The sequence below is a fragment of the Podarcis liolepis genome, assembly GCF_965112155.1.
Source record: "Podarcis liolepis genome assembly, chromosome: 2".
NCBI classification, from domain to species: Eukaryota; Metazoa; Chordata; class Lepidosauria; order Squamata; family Lacertidae; genus Podarcis; species Podarcis liolepis.
In genome coordinates this window covers 82,593,878-82,610,979 of record NC_139555.1, presented here as the reverse complement: position 1 = coordinate 82,610,979, position 17,102 = coordinate 82,593,878, and the positions used below count along the sequence as shown (strand labels likewise).

Here is a 17,102-nt window from a genome sequence, read left to right as displayed (position 1 = left end):
CTGAAAACAAGTCTACTATATTGTGAATAAGTACAGTACAAATTAGATACTACAGTATTCCATATCAGACCTTTAGGAGGATATCACAACAAGAATCAAACTGCATTAAAATCTAAATTTAAATGAAACATGACTTCTTTCCTAAGCCCAAACAATGGACCATATATTTCACTAAATAAATAACAAGGCTATGAGAACCACTGAAAAGCCATTCAAAATTTTCCAGGTTTTGATCCAACAGTGGTTTATTTGATCGTTTTATTTTGATGTAAGCATCTCATTACTTTCCAAGCATTAGGCTTATTTTAAAGTAATCAGAAAATAATTTGGTACTGTGTAGAAATTAAATATCTTACTTCTTTTTTCCTTCTTTTCATCCTGAAGCTGAGAGGTTCCTGTAGTTGCTTCTTTTACAGCCATCAAAATCTGTTCAAGCTGCTGTTGTGTTAAACATACCAAATTGTCCCTTAGCTCCTCGACGGAAACAGGATGTTTTTTGAGTTTCTTGTTTGATTCCGGAGGTTTCTTAATTGAAATTCTGGTGTTACTTGGCTTTGCAGTTGTGTTCTCTTTTTGAATGATAAAGGTGCTGTCTTTATTGCAAGCTTCTTTGGATGAATCCTTAGTAGATATCAACGTTTCACTATTTTTCCCATCTTTTGTCAGGGACAGTCTTGATCCCACTTTCTGTTTCGTAAAACATTCACTCTTTTCACAGGAAGTGTGCAATGATTTCAGAATATGCCCATTCTGTTTTGTTCTCAATGTATGTTTAAATGTTTTGTTTTTATTACACATCTGTTAAGACAACAATAATGAGCTTATTAGAATACCCTCCAAAAACTGAAGCTGTTTTCCTAAGCCATGCTGATGAAATGGTTTTTAGTTGTTCCAGCCAAGGAAGTAGGTCCGCTCTTGAAAAAATAATTTTAGAATTACAGCCTATTTCAAAGAAGGCTGTAGTGGAGAAACACAAGAGGTTCAAGCAGAAATTTCAAGCAGAAAAACAGATTATTTTCTCATCTCAATACTAAAACAAATGCTAGCATGCGAACTCCAAAACTTACAAGTAATTCATCCAACAAAACTTACAAGTAATTCTGCATGCCCAAGAGGGCTTTAAATTAGGGGTTTTCAAAAAGCCATCCAATTCACGCAACTGGAGGGGCTGTCAAAAGCAGTTTGCGATATGGCACTGAAGACTGACTTCACATAGGGAATGCAAAATCAGCTTACGCAAAATAAAAAGTACACTTTTAAGAAAACTTACCTTTACACTTGGTTTGGATTTACTCACTGTGAAAGAAAAATACATAAGAATGAGAACAAGGTCTAGGGCAATATCAGCTTATAACAGGGGAAATGGTATCAGCTGGAAAAAATATCAGTGGCAGTGTGGCTAAACCCCTTATATGCAAAGAGAACAAGCACTAGATGAAGTGCTCCTCCATTGTTCATTTGTGCCCTCCTCCTCTTCCTTTCGTGCACTAACTTAAGCATTAAGTTACATTAAACCAGAGTCCCAGTCATGTCCGACCCAGAGAAATCTGGCTTAATGCCTGCTAACAAACCAAGAAAATAAGCCAGAATTGGTTAACTCAGGAGCTTATTCTCAAGTAAGTATGAAGGACTGTAGTCTTAACATTTTTGTAAAATTCCTGTACACCCAAATTAATTATTTATTATAGTTATCTGTCTCTCATTTTTTTTAAAATCACAACGCGACCTACATTTTAAAAAATAAATAAATCCAAATACTGGTGAATACTGGTCTCTACAGCCGCAGCACGCATTGCAATCTTGCAACGGTTTTACTTCACCCCCCAAAGGTGCATCCCTCCATTGTCTCCTGAGACAAATGGATGCCAACAATACCAAGTGTGGCTGTTAGTCCACCTAGGCCAGAGTCGTCTACTCTTGACAGGCACTGCTCTTCAGTTTCAGGCATAAAGCCTGCTATACAATTCTTTTAACTGGAAATGATAGGGATTGAACCTGGGAAAGCAGATACTCTATCACTGAACTATAGTCACTCCCTGAGAACTACACCTGTTGTGTTCTGTGAATTGTGGCCAGTGTCTTCACAATGCCTATGTGCTGCTGTAATCAAACCACAGTAGTTTGTGGTTTGAATAGAACACATCTCACGCATGTATTTAAAAGTCTGTTATGAAACTCATTTTGTCTATACAAAGACTGTTGTAAATCTTAATATTGACCATTATACATAAAAGTAATCATACCACAAGGCGCCACTATCAGTCTAGGTTTTCCATCCAGTATTTCAGTTTCAAGCTTTAAACCATCCCTGTAATATAAAAGAAAGTAAAATGTGTCTATAATTGCAATTTTGATGGGGAAAGACAGAGCATAATTTTTAAACAGTAATCATGAACCAATGACACCCATTTCCAATTTAAATATTGTCACAACAGTAAAGATATAAACTAAACACTGCCATCAAACGAAACACTGCCATTAAAGAGCAAAAAGGAGAAGATGGAAACTTGATGCAACTTATAAGCAAATGTGGACACATTGAGTAGAACAGGACACCCTCTCCAACACAGCACCACCTTCTGAGACTACTGTAGCCACTGTAACATCATGCATTCTAGGCCCAGCCAAGTCAACTGGGTCAGAGGGTGAGAACTAGAGATTGGGCTATTACAGAGGGGGCTCTATGATATTCCCTTCCTGGCACATGTTTTTGAGACAGCTCATCTGTTTTCCTTCACTTTTAATTGAAAAGTTTTGTTCCGAAGTCTGTTTCCAGAGGATTTACTGGGCATGTACTGAATTGTATACAGTAAATCCACAATTTACACACATTTAATTGTATACAATAAAACCACAAGTTACACACATTTAAGTTGTGCACATTCAACTTTATGCATGCAATGGAAATAAATAAATAGGGAGCAGAAAGGGGGTGGGTGTCAGGTGGGAAAAAACTTTGGGAATCCCAACTGCCAATGAACCCAATGTGTATTGACTATACATTATTTTGGCTTTAGGCACAATCCATGGAACATAATCCCACTTAAATTGCAGGCTTACTGTATTTAAATTCTGCAACATGTTTTTTATGTTTTAATTATTAGAAAAAGTATATAAGTTACATGTAAGCCAGCTTGGTAGTGCTAGTCTTGAAAGGCTGCTTAGAAATACTGGAAATAAAGGACATCATGTTCAGTGGTAAAGAAACCCACTGGTTGTAGCTCCAATCCATTTCCCAGCATAACTCATCCACCAGGGTGACCATCCCTAAACCAGGCATGAAACCAGATTAGAACAGAAAAAAAGGGGCTGCAACCTGAACTCCCCACCCCCACCTCACGGAGCATTTTGACAGATGGGCAGAGCCACCAACCGGTAAATCACCCAACATCACCATGAAGTCAGATGATGTAACGTCAAAGGAAATAATGGGAGTGTGCTCCCTATTCTTTTATTTCTTCCTTGGATTCAAACTGTGCTGGCAAAGGAAGATCCAAGCACCACTTGCAGCAGCAATGACCTCCACTTGGTAACTCTGGTCAGCTGCAGGCTTGTAGTCAGCATTGAATATGAACTTAGGGATGACTGCAAGTCTCACTTGCAACTGCTGCTTGCTCCACTTTGGAACCTGCATCAGTTGGGAGCGCCAAGTGGAGCTGATTATTCAATGATCTGCATTTGGTGCCATATTTAAAAGGAGGAACTATTTTGAGCACACTCTATTGCTCCTGGTTGTTCCCTGCTGCTGTAGTATTACCTGCCCCACACCTGATGTTAGGTGTGATGTCAGGTGTGGGACAGGTGGGAACAGCTTGGGCCATCAATGACTGAAGGTTTTCCTCCATTAACTGCTGCTCACCAGTTCCCAAGCTGGCAACCTTACACATAACAGCCTAAATCCAGCACGGGTGTTAGGCAAATCTAAATAGATTTATTTTAATGGCCTCTGGGAAATCTAGCAGTGTTAGATTGGGGGTAGTGTAAACATTAAAAAAGCCTGCTGGATCAGATCAAAGTCCCATGTATTTCACCTTGGACAAACATGGGAAGTTTGCAAGCAGAACCTGAGCACATTATTATTATTAGTTGTAGTATACCACCATTCACTTGAAGAACTCAGGGTAGTTCACAGTATAAAAATACAAGATAAGAACAAAAAATAAATATAAACAGAAAAAGAAACAAAACAAAACAATAACCACCTCCCCCCCCCCCAACACATTTAGAAGGATATAGGATTTATCCCCACTTGCAATTCACAAAAACCGGAATTCAGAGGCGAGTTGCCTCCTACAGTGGAGGTAAAATACCGCCATCATGGCTAGAAACCATTGGCAGCTTTATCCTCCGTTAATTTGTCTAATCCCCTTTGAAAGCCACCTGACCTGATGGCCATCACTACATCTTGTGGGAGTGCACATATGTGCAGAAACCTCCTAGCTCGTTTTTATAGCAAATGAGTACAGTGGTACCTCGGGTTAAGTACTTAATTCGTTCCGTAGGTCCATTCTTAACATGAAACTGTTCTTAACCTGAAGCACCACTTTAGCTAATGGGGCCTCCTGCTGTCGCCGCGCTGCCCGAGCCCGATTTCTGTTCTCATCCTGAAGCAAAGTTCTTAACCCGAGGTAATTTTTTGGGTTAGCGGAGTCTGTAACCTGAAGCGTATGTAACCCGAGGTACCACTAGTAAACTGTGTCACCAAAATTTATTGGAAGGTTTTTAGAGGGTAATGCTTTCTAAGATGCGCGCCGGTGTGTGTGTGTGTGTGTGTGTGTGTGTGTGAGAGAGAGAGAGAGAGAGAGAGAGAGAGAGAGAGAGAGAGAATCGCGTGTGCTGGGGGAGTTGTAAGGCAACCCGGACACGAAGCAGGTCTTGAAGCTCCCACAGCACCCATCCTTTGTCCAGGTGTGCACAGATTGTGACACACAGTAACTGGCGGCGCAATAACCTTGTCGGTTATTTCATGGGTGGGAGGCTTCAGGTTCTGGGGTCCGGGGCTTGTGCCTCGTGCCCCCCCCCCCGCTCGAAAGGTTCAAAAGGAAGCCTCTCCGTGGTGACCACAAGGAGGGAGCCACGTACATGACACACGCGACTGCCTGCCTGCCTGCCAGCCACCGACCCACCCACCCAACCAGCGCAGGGAGAAGAGGGCTCTTCTTACCCCAGATTCATGGCTCTTTCCTCCGCTCTGTACGGCAGGCTCAGAAACCCAGGAGGGACTCAGCAGCAGCAGGGCGGCAGGAGGAGGAGGAGGAAGCGCACAGTGCAGCCCCTCGGGGACACTGAGCCTGGGCTGATCCCTGCTTAATGTGTGTACGTCGGTTGCTGCTACCGCACAATGAGAGGGGAGCTGATAGGGCCAGGGCCGCTGCGGACTTCTCGCCAATGAGCTGTGCTCACACTCAGCGGGTCGCGCTGCCTGGCTGCGAGGCATTGTGGGAGTTGGAGTCCGGCCGAATCTTGAGGGCTTCCCCTCCCCTCCTTTTCCTCCTTCCCGCCCGCTTTCCTTCCCGCTCTCGAGTGGCGCGCGCAACGGGAGGCGGAGAGCAAGAAGCCGTTAGGAGGCGCGCGCGTCTCTCCCCCCCACCTCCCTGGCGGGGCCGAACGTTCCTCCCAAGGGTGACCTGGCACTATTTCGCCCCTCTGGGCGAGTCATGCTGTTCCCCTGATGGTTGCTTGCGACCAGTCTCTCCCTCAGATGCATATAAATAAATAAATCATGACAAATCACGTCTCTTCTGGTTCTAGGCAACGTCTTGAAGATGTTTAGTTGCCAGTGGTGCCGAGGACTGAAATAATAGAATCAGGAACGAAGCCTAACCTGACACAAAAAATTACTACTACTACTATCATGATTGTCATGGCTGTATTGGGCACTTGTGTGCATGTTAAACAGTTAAGTGGTTCAGCACAGCTTGTCTGATAAATAAATTAATCAAATCTGTTGTCACCCCTAAAAGTCGTCCCCCCACAACTTACATCACTACTAGGAATTCAAAATTCTTTGTGGAAGTAGCACCTATGATAAAATATGTTTAGAAAAGATGCAAAATGCTCTTTCTACAAGCAGTGGCATAGCTTGGGTTGTCAGCACCCCGGGCAAGGCAAGTAATTTGCGCCCCCTAACCCGTGGATTTGTGCCCCCTAACCCTAACCCCCAGATGTTGCGCCCAGTGCGGCCGGCCCCCCTGCACCCCCCACGCTACGCCACTGTCTACAAGTGTACTCCCAAGTTCCCACAAACAAGTAATTGGGACTGCTGAAAGAGGCTATAGGAAATTTGAGCAAAGGCATATGCGGAAATTATGCAGAAAACAAAATACAGCAGCAATTTATTAAAAATAAGAATACATAGAAATGGTTAGTTGATTCTGTAAATTGGCAAAAGTATGCAAATCAAAGGTTTGAACAGTATCCATGCTTATTTTTTCATCACAGTATTGTATCTTACTTCTCAACCACCACCAGGGCCTGGTGGCAGGTGCTTCCTTCCATTAAAGGTAAAGGACCCCTGACAGTTAAGTCCAGTCGCAGACGACTCTGGGGTTGCGGCGCTCATCTCGCTTTACAGGCAGAGGGAGCCAGCGTTTGTCCACAGACTGTTTTTCCGGGTCATGTGGCCAGCATGATGAAGCAGCATCTGGTGCAACAGAACACCGAAACCAGAGCAGTGCATGGAAACACTGTTTACCTTCCCGCCGGACCGGTACCTATTTATCTACTTGCACTTTTTGGTGTGCTTTCGAACTGCTAGGTTGGCAGAAGCTGGGACTGAGCAACAGGAGCTCACCCTGTCGCGGGGATTCGAACTGCCGACCTTCTGATCGGCAAGCCCAAGAGGCTCAGTGGTTTAGACCACAGCACTACCTTCCATTAGCAAGCATTATATCAGGATGCATCAGAGAAAGGATACAGGCCCACCATACTCTAGCCAGGCTTCTCCCACCATCAACTGTCACCTGGTAGCTCTACATGCTTCTGTATCAGAGAATGGAAGAGAAGGAAACGGGTGCTAGCTCCTGTTTCACTGTGCTCGTTGTTTTATTTATTATTTTTAAATTTACTGGTTGCTGTTTTAAAACCCAGGCAATTCAAAGCAATTTGCAATATATAAACAAACACACATTAAAACCAGCTTCAAAGAAAAACATAGAAAAACCTAACAATCCAATTTGTAAAAGGCACAGTTAAAACAACAAGATGGTCTCTGGCGTCACAGCCTCAGCTTTTGTAGCTGGAGTCAGTCAGGGACCTGCCATTTCAGCAGTGGCGGAGCTTCATGCTCCGGCACCGGGGGGGGGGGGCGGAGAGCCGGCAGGGGTATGGCGTGTGTCCCAGGGGCGTGGCATGCCGCCTGCGGGGACATGGTGCCCAGTGCAGGTGGGGGGCAGCCGCAATGGCAACCCACCAGGATCACGCTGCTGGGGGCAGTGTGCTCCCCCCGCTCCCCTCTTCCTCCACCAGTCCCTTTCAGACCAGGTGGGAAAAGGCCTGCAAGGCAAGGAGCAGGTCTTCCAGGACTCACAGCCAACATGGTTAAACAGATTTTTGAGGCAGATTGACTTTTCTTTAGATCCAAGCTGCAAATGAGCTCCAAAGAGTGAAGGAGAGGAAGGCTATGACTGAGAACAAAAGATACAAGTCCCTTGGCGACTGAAGTAAAAACAGTTAATGAGACCCTTGAGGGGTGAGTTTGCAAGCCAAAGAGCAGCTTCGTAGCCTTGTGTGCTGCTCCCTCTGTGAGTTCCAATAGGTGCTTGCAAGGCTCAGAGTTGGATGTGTCTCCAAAGCCATCTGATCCCAATAAAAGTCTGGGAACCAGTACATTAGAAATACACCAGAGAGGTGACAATTTCCAAATGCCCGCTTATACTTCAATTAGTAGTCTATGTATTATTGTAATGTCCTGCTTTCCTAGAATCATCTTCTTCCATTCTTTTTGTTTGCTTGCTTCTCTGTACATTGTCAAGTGTAAAAAATATATTTTTCCTTTTATTTCTGAAATATTTCATTTCTTCATTCATTGATTTATTTCTATATCCCTTTACGGCCCAAAGGCCCCCAGAGCAGCTTAAGACCAGCCACACTTTATACATTTGCGAGCTGCATTCATGCTCTCACCCCAAAATACAGCTCCCCAGCACTCTCCCTGTCCTTTAGAAGCCATATTGACTCACATTCGCCTCCCCACACCTCTGCTGTCAGCCACTCCAAGTCTCTCTCCTTGGAGCAAGGCCATCCACCAACAGTTGCTCAATTCCATAGGTGTTACATTGCAAAAATAAGCCTGCAGTTCTCAGCACTCAAACAAGAGAGTACCGTAGGTCCCATTGAACTCTAAGAAGTACTGATGAGTAAAAGTTCTTAGGACTGCAGCATAAGACATTGATGGCTTTAATCCTCATGAAATGTACTGTATCTGAATCTGTTAAAACTGACTGAACCTTTTGTTAAGGTAATAATGGAACTAGAAGTTAGAAGGTAACTACTAAGGTGAACACTTAACGGAATCCACATTTTAATCGATAAGTTTGCTTGTATACGGATTGCACTTTGCTTTAAGAAGAGCACATAAATATATTATGTATCTGAAAACTATAACAAAAATGTGAGTCCAAGGGCTATTTTTAAAAGATCAGGTTCACAGACAGATGCTTAATCTCTTGCTATCTTTGTTTCAATCAGCAGGTGGCAGAAGATTCAAGGATATTCTGCACATTGGAAGGAGGATAATAATAGAATCATAAAATCATATGAAAGCACTGACATTTTAAAATGTTTTTCAAAATATTTTTAGTATGAGTTAATAGCTCCAACTGACTAAGATGAAGGTAATTTCATAAAGGGATATTATTTAAACACTCCTATGTGGTATTCTTTTTGGAAGTGAAACCTCCACTCTGAGCCTGCAGGAAATACTTTACGTATTGTTCACTGCAATAGCCTCATGTAAATCCATACAAACATCTATTATTATGAGTGGGCTCAAAATCCAAATGTTTGGGGGGGGGATTGAAACACCCACCTAGCAAGCTAGTCTGTTTTCCATATAAAACAGCACAGTTTGTATTCCACTGGGGTAAAATGTAATAATACACACCGTTGGCATCTCTTTACTTGTATGCCAGAAGAATGTGCGCCTAACAACTCACCACATATCAAATGAACAGCAATAAATTTAACCATTCAAAAGACAAGAACAACTACAAATAACCATACTGCCAATAAATAAATAGAGAATAGAATCAGGAAAACAGATAAATATATACAACTTTTTAATAAAGCGTATATAAACTGATGAAATTCAATGGCTCAAAATTAAATGAGAGAGAATAAAGCTTCACACAGAAATAATAATTGTAGCGTGTAAGATAAAATAGATTTCTGTTATGTACTGAGTTGAATAGGATCCAAACTGCAGCAGTCTGATTGGTCCTAGAACAATAGGATCCAAATTGCAGCAGTCTGATTGGTCCTAGAACAATAGGATTCAGAATGCAGCAGTCTGATTGGTCCAAGAACAACGCAGCAGTATGATTGGTTGGCAGGAACCACCCAATCATGCTCCAGATATAAGTGAATCCGCAACCTGATTGGCTTACAGTAGAATTCCAGAATTAACCAATCATGTGCAGCCCATTGTGTAAATAATGTATATAAAGCAGATACTTTGAGGGGACTTTCATTCATTCCTCCTCACCACTATGAGCTGGATAAAGAGCATGAAATCACTTTGCGACTCTGAGTATATTTCAATTTCCATTCCACAAAGGCAGAGGGGCCCCGGTGGGAGGGATAGAATGGCATGAGTCTTTACAACAAGGGTATTCTGTATATGGCCTCTGCACCACACCAAAAGCATACTGCAAGACAAAGTTAATATTGTTACTCACACCACCCCAATCTCTGAGTGGTGAGAGATTTCAGGGGTTCTAGGTGCTTACCTAGGGTTCCAATTCCCTTGGAATGAGGGACACCTAGAGTGGCTGGGGAAACCCAACCAGATGAGCAAGGTATAAATAATAAAAATATTATTATTAATTATTATTATTTAGTTTATTTACGTATATATAAACCTGAGCCAAAGATGGAGGGTCTCATAGCGTTAACACCCCAAAAGGTTTTGCTTCTCCCATAGTCACAGCCTTGGAATCAAGCATGGCTCTCACTCACTGGCTTCTGCCTGCAGCCTGCTTCCAATTCAGCTAACACACATTTTGCTTTTGTCTTCTAACTACCAGCCAGGTGTGGGAGGGGATCTACCCATTTGCCCTCTGGCACAAAGCGACTTCTTTTGTTACACTTACAGCAGTACTTAGGTGGTACTTAAGTAGCAACTATGACCATCATCTCACAAAGAAATTTGCCTGACTAGTTCAACAATGGAATCTTCCAATAGATTTTAACGATTGTTGGAATTAGAAGGGATTTAGGCATCATATAGACGCAAAACTCACAACAATATTATAAAAGAGCATCTCTCAGTATAAAAATCTATTTTAGCCTAGGTTATGAGCACAATATTTCAAGTAAGCCTCTTTGAAACAAGCAGGTGCTGCATGGAATAGCCAGCAGTGTTGAGTCTATATATATACGTGCCAGAGTCTTACAAGTTCACGAAGCCATAATGAATTCCTGTTGTCACTTTTTGAGCTGCAAGAATATTTTGGGAGAAATCTATCAGCCTCTGAAAGAAATGCAAACGTTGCAGTGCCAGCTTTGACAGTTGTGAACACCGCAGTAGGTCCTCATTCCATTAAAGGCCTTGTCTTGCACATTTTGTTGTTTGATATTTTTCTTGGCAATCCTGCCCGATTACATACTGGGAAATGGAAATCTAGTAGTGAGAAGTGAAGAAGTCAAAACTAAATTGCCCTTATAATCTCTCCTGAAACATCCTCTGCACAAGAAGCTGATTAAGTGCTGACATGGCTAGCTCCAAGAAATTTCCATTCCTGTGACTCAGTTTTGGCCACAAACGTGGAGTTATTCAAGAAAATGGTGTTGGCCACCAGAACAGAAATGTAAAAAATGAAAAGAAAGTTTCTTCAATTAATCTGAAGATGAGTATTAGTAATCTCACCATGTTCTAGTAAAACTTGATATTCTGGAACGTAAAATTCAGATCCAAACAGATAAATGATCAAGGGTCTAGAATCCAAGCCTTATGAGAAATGGTGGAGTCACTGAAAACTTGGAATAAAGGGAGGGAATCTTAGAGTGTGAGGGGAGGAGGGTCTGATTTGTGTTGGTTCAAGATAAAAATGGGTATAAAATGAGAATTCCTGCTTCCCAATATCCAAGTTGGGGGCAAGTACTCTTTGGTGAGAGAACCCCACCAGAGATTTAAAATCACAAAATACACAGCAAAGTAAAGTGTAGAAATATAGGCTGTTAGATCTTTACAATATGCCATTCTAAGTTCTTTCCAAAGTTCCTCTCTTCCCATGCATAGAAAAAGACCACACGTTTGGTAAGTTAAAAATAGTTTACTTAACACACTCTTCAAATTCATGTGCTTTTCTATGCAGCATTCAGAAGCAGTTGTAAAGGCAGTAAAACTTGACTTAGTTACAGTGGTGAAAGTTCCTAAATTATTGGTATAGAAACTCAAGAGTGACCTGTAACAGCCACAGATTTATAAGAGCAGTGCAACCTGCCTACCCCCTGTGATCCCACCAAAATGTTAATACCATAAATTGACTGCTTCATTTTTTAGAAAAGCTTAAACTTCTTTGTTAGGCCCGAGGAGAACAAAGGCTTGATTATCTAGTCTCTCCCAAGGTGAGCTAAGCCTGGCAGGATAGCTTGCTCTAGGCATAGGCAAACTTGGCCGTCCAGATGTTTTGGGACTACAACTCCCATCATCCCTAGCTAACAGGACCAGTAGTCAGGGGGGCCGAGTTTGCCTATGCCTGGCTTACTCTATGGTCTTAACCCCTTCATGCATTAATTAGACTTGGTTATATGAGGCTGGTTATCCCACACTTTGGCACCAGACAACTTCATGTAGTACCAGACTTGTGGGAAGGAAGAAGATAATGAGTGGGGGAGCCAAATACAATATCAAGGTCTGCTCCTGTTTCAACCCACCCCAGGCCAATGGATACTTATCTGCCCTGTGAGGTTGCCTTACCCCATATATGTCCACTCAACCACTTCAGTCTTCGGAACTGGCACTGTTATAGGTGCCACATAATACATCTTCTGCATTTGTAAGGAATTGACTTTTAGTGTGGCAACACCTGAACCTTAGAACCTTCTGCCAATTGCCACCAGGCAGGCGTCTTCATGACAGTCTTTGGCAACTGCTAGAAACTTTTTTGTTTAGACAAGTTTACCCAGATATGTGGATTGTTGATGTGTACTTTATTTTTAGTTCATACTGATTTTACTTTTTTTGAATGTTTTAAATACTTGTTTTTAATAGTTTTTACCAATAATTTAATTGTTCTATTCTCTTTGTCAATGGATTTGAGATTGAAAAAAATAAAAATAAAAATCAAGCGACGTATAAGCTTTCTGACATAACTAACTAACTAACTAACTAGGAACAAGAGAGTGAGGAAAGCAGGCAAAGACAACATCACAACCTGTTCCAGCCAGACTGCTCCACCCACAGGCCAACTTTACATTTCATATAATTGGTTTTAGTTCTTTAAAATTGTAAACAGCCTTGGGTGCTTGGGCAGAAAGGTGGTATATAAATACAGTAAACAAACATTTGACATCAATACAAATTTGCTCTGAGATCCTTCATTCAGTTAAAACTCAGCTATAATTGCAGATGATGACAACAAACAGTTTCCCATCTTCCTGGCACCGGCTTATATTCTGGTTTGGAATGCTGGAGTTAGCTCTTAGGTGACATATTAAAATTACACATGCAAGCTCACCGGACACAAAACAATAAATTCAAAGGACAGTAATTTGCAAATATCAAATACAGAGAACATTATTGAGCAAAAAGCCAGAGCAATTGCTTTCTGCTATCTGGCATCTTTCCACATTAATTCAAGGATATAACAAAAGATCTCCTGACTCTAACTGAAAGTACAGTTTTAGAAATATACTCCTCTTTCACTGTGCTCATTGTCACAGATCCAATGAAAGTTAATTGCACCTGAATGGAACTTAATTTAGTTGTGACCAATTTAAGCCCCTGATGGTTTAAATGGGACTCAGGTGCAACTCATTTTCTGGGGATTGGGACCACATTGTTCTGCTTCTTGGCTGATCTCATGTTAATCTGATTAGCAGAAATAGCAGAAAATAATGTGACAGCACTTTACCCTTCTGTCTACAGACGTGGCCAGGAAAGTGTCTTCCTGACTTGATTCTGCAGAAGGAGCTATGGAGCTGAAGGCTAATATTGCTGCCGCAGCTTCTCAAGCCTGGCTCCATCCCAAACCAGAGCTTGATACTAAATGGTTTTTGCATGCAGAATCAGCCAGTGTGGCTTTTTCTCCGGTCGATTTTGATATCACAGTAGCTAGAGAAATGTCAATAGCTGAACTGGGTTTCTGTATTCCAATCCTTCTGCCCAGATACAAGGCCAGCAACGTGGCCAAATGCCCTAGCTGTCTGCAATCTGATTCTGTGCATGTACACGTTAAACTAGCCTATTCATGAAACATGACAAAAGCTTTTCATATTTGGTTTTTCAGCAGGGGGTGGCAAATTATTAAATGATATTTTCATACTTCCACCATGATATCCATAGTGCATTCCATATGCTGCCACTTGGCTTTTGCTGATCAGAACATTTCCTCCTATGTATTTTAGTTTTATATAGAAAACTGACACAAACAGATATCCATTCCCTTCAGATTCCATGCCAGAGATGGACAGTTTTGGAACCAATTTTACTTTTTTGAAACTCTGAGGGAGAAAATTGGAACACATGCAAGTACATGCCTCATTCAGAATCAATGGAGGATGCTAAGTCTGATTTCAATTCAAGATTGCATGCTTCTTTCTTCACAGGAAGGACCCACACATCTGTTTAACCAATACAAAAGAAATGTTTTGCTTTCCAAGAGTGGTGCATAGTAATCGTTATTAGTAGAACTAGGCAGAGAAAAACTAATCAAGGGTTTATCATTTCTGTACCTCTTCTGACCCTTAATTACAGATTTGTAGAAATGCTTATGTATTTCCTTTTTTTTGTAGGGCAGACCAAAGAATATTAGCAGACCTATTTTTGTTCTAAGCATTCATTAAAATTAAGTGTTTGTGTATGTTGTCCTTTTTCCATGTCCCATACATGACTGCTACAACCAACTTGGAACCAGTTTAGAGTTCCCAATGGTTTTTTTGTTAAAAGGTTTACTTTTATTAGAGAAATGATGTGGGGGGATCTTCATCAGTGAAACAGTGTAATAATAAAAAAAAAGAACTATAGTGGTACCTTGGTTCTCAAACTTAATCCATTCTGGGAGTCTGTTCGACTCCTGAAACCATTTGAAAATCAAAGCATGGCTTCCGATTGGCAGCAGAAGCTTCCTGCATTCAAGTGGAAGCTGCGTCGGACATTCAGCTTCCAAAAATGTTGGAAAACTGCAACACTTACTTCTGGGTTTTCGGTGTTCAGGAGCCAAAATGTACAAGTACCAAGGTGCTCAAAAACCAAAGTACAACTGTATAATGAGGCCACTGATTCTTCCCATCATTGAAGGAAAGTTGGCCGCTGTGTGATGGGATTTCTGGGAAACTCACAGATTCATGAATGTTCTGGGCAGTGTGACGTATATGTCTGTTGCCATCTGGGCATTCACAAGGGGGCAGGGAAAAAGCATGCTGGAACTGCTGCGGTTTCTACAACGTCTATACTTAATTCATAAAATTTGTATACCACTTGATCATAAGAACGAAACTTCAAAGCAGTGCCTCATATGCATCCTCCACTGATGCTATTTCTCAGAACTGACTATGCACACGCATGTCCCCCTGTTGCCCCTCTATATTCTATGTTCTTGTTCTTCACCCCTTCTTGCTTGCAGATTCCTCTGCACTTTGCATGCAGTAATGCAGTCATGAAAATTGCAAGATGCGTTGAGGCCATATTGAGCAGCGTCTCTCGATGTTCAGGATATTCCTATTTAAATAAATACCTACAAAGTTGCTGTTCAAGATCTCTTTGAGACAGATTTAGACAGATTATTATTAGTATTTATTAAATTTATGTACCGCCCTTCATTAAGAGATCTCAGGGCGGTTCACAGAATAAAATACAAGATAGAACACAAGTAAATAATTAAACCAAATAAATAATTTAGTATTTCCTAATAAAACATGATGGAATTTTTTCACTGCATGTCAAGATGCTATTTTAATACTAGTTAATCGGGAGACAGACAGAGAGAGAGAGAGATGTTTAAATTTCAGTTTGGGCGCTGATGACTTGTAACCTATAAAATGATTCATAGCAAAGCCATGTAACTGGATCAAATGAGCCATTTTCTGATGCCAAGTAATTGATTTGGTAGAATTTAGCTGGATTTCCTCACATAAGGATAACCTCGGGAGACTGTCTTCTGCTATAAAGATTATATGAAGGCAATAATGGAATAAACACAGATAGATTCTCATCTCTGTTGGGAACATTCCAGTTGTGGTTCTCAACAGAGCTGAAGGAATGCCCCAGGGGTCTTCTAATGTAAACTTCCTAAAATCTAAAATAAGAAAAAAAGCATAGATTAGTTACTCTTTGAAAGTCCTGTATTTCAGCAATGCACAACATAGTGAATATAACTTATTTATAAGAGTCATAAGATCAGTGTAACCTGCCTACCCCCTGTGATCCCACCAAATGTTAATAATACCATAAATTGACTGCTTCATTAAAAAAAAAAAAGTTTTCAGTCAAATGGCTTTTCCAGCTGCCTGTGCTGAAAAATACCAGCCCTGGATAAGATCATTTTTTATTTGCTTAATTTTATTTAAATCAGTTCACCATATATGCTGCGAGTGACCCTGGATCTAGCTCAGAGTTGGGGGGTGGAGGGCTGTGAGGAGCCAGTCTGGACAAGATGAGGAAACCAACCTCACTGTGGGCCACTGCCCTGCCACTGTGGTGGCAGTGATCTGACTGGAGGGTCACAACACGGACAGAGTCAGGAAGGGGCAAGACTTTGTCAAGAGAGAGGAGGGCAATTCAACAGAGATGGTCAGGAGACTGGTGGGACTTACCTGAGAAGTGCAGACACCACTCCCACCTCACACACCCAGTGGCGTAGCGTGGGGGGTGCAGGGGGGGCCAGCCGCACCGGGCGCAACATCTGGGGGTTAGGGTTAGGGGGCGCAAATCCACGGGTTAGGGGGCGCAAATCCACGGGTTAGGGGGCGCAAATCCACGGGTTAGGGGGCGCAAATCCACGGGTTAGGGGGCGCAAATTACTTGCCTTGCCCCGGGTGTTGACAACCCACGCTACGCCACTGCACACACCTCACTCAGCGAATTGGGTCATCATTAGCCCTGGGATACTAAACCAAGGGAGCCTCTCCACCTTCCCCTCCAAAGGGTCTGCTTCTTGATTCTTTGTACAGGCCAGATTATTTCCTTTTCTGTCTCTAGTGAAGTCACAGAGATGGAACACATGTATTCTTTGTCATTTTGTCATTAATTTTGTCACAAAGTGGCCCAGGGCAGTTAACAAGTGACTTGAATATGGGGCAAAGGGGCCATATCTGCATCTACATACAGGAACTGTTCGTTTTGTAAGGAAATTTATAAGGAAATTACACCAGAAAACGAGCTACAGCTTGTGTAAGATACTATCTGTAAACAGACCTGTGCATGTAGCTCTTTTCCTCTAGCCAATATCTGAGTACAAAAACATTATTAATGTTAATTGCAATTTGTGGTCTTAGAAAATTCCTTCTGCAGTTTCTTCTATTAATTATAAATGCATTCAAAGGCTATCTTTAAATCCTCAAAGACTCTGAACAGCATGCTTGTAGATTTGTTTACTGAAGCTAAGAATTACACTGTAAGTGACCAATAGCAAAACAGTAGCCCATTGTGTAGTAACTCAGTCTGATTAATGGCACCTCTTCAGAGAAAACACTTTCAGTCTCTACCCACTCATCTAGTTTAG

At 41.8% G+C, this 17,102-nt stretch overlaps 1 protein-coding gene across 6 annotated transcripts in view; it reads right to left on the bottom strand.

The window, feature by feature from the left end:
* Positions 1-5,516, bottom strand: part of CCDC66 (coiled-coil domain containing 66) — a 39,585-nt gene extending 34,069 nt beyond the window's left edge. For 2 of the 6 annotated variants that reach the window (XR_014522465.1, XM_083489216.1), the window contains exons 1-4: positions 5,165-5,516; positions 2,244-2,308; positions 1,271-1,296; positions 357-798 (exon numbers count right to left, since the gene is read on the bottom strand). Coding sequence is in view for 5 of the 6 variants with exons in the window: in XM_083489216.1 (XP_083345342.1) it covers positions 357-798; positions 1,271-1,296; positions 2,244-2,308; positions 5,165-5,175 (544 nt within the window). In the remaining variant the exon portion in view is untranslated. The remainder of the gene's footprint in view (positions 1-356; positions 799-1,270; positions 1,297-2,243; positions 2,309-5,164) is intronic. The other 4 variants (XM_083489218.1, XM_083489219.1, XM_083489217.1 and 1 more) reach the window with 4 other exon arrangements.
* Positions 5,517-17,102: the final 11,586 nt, after the last annotated feature.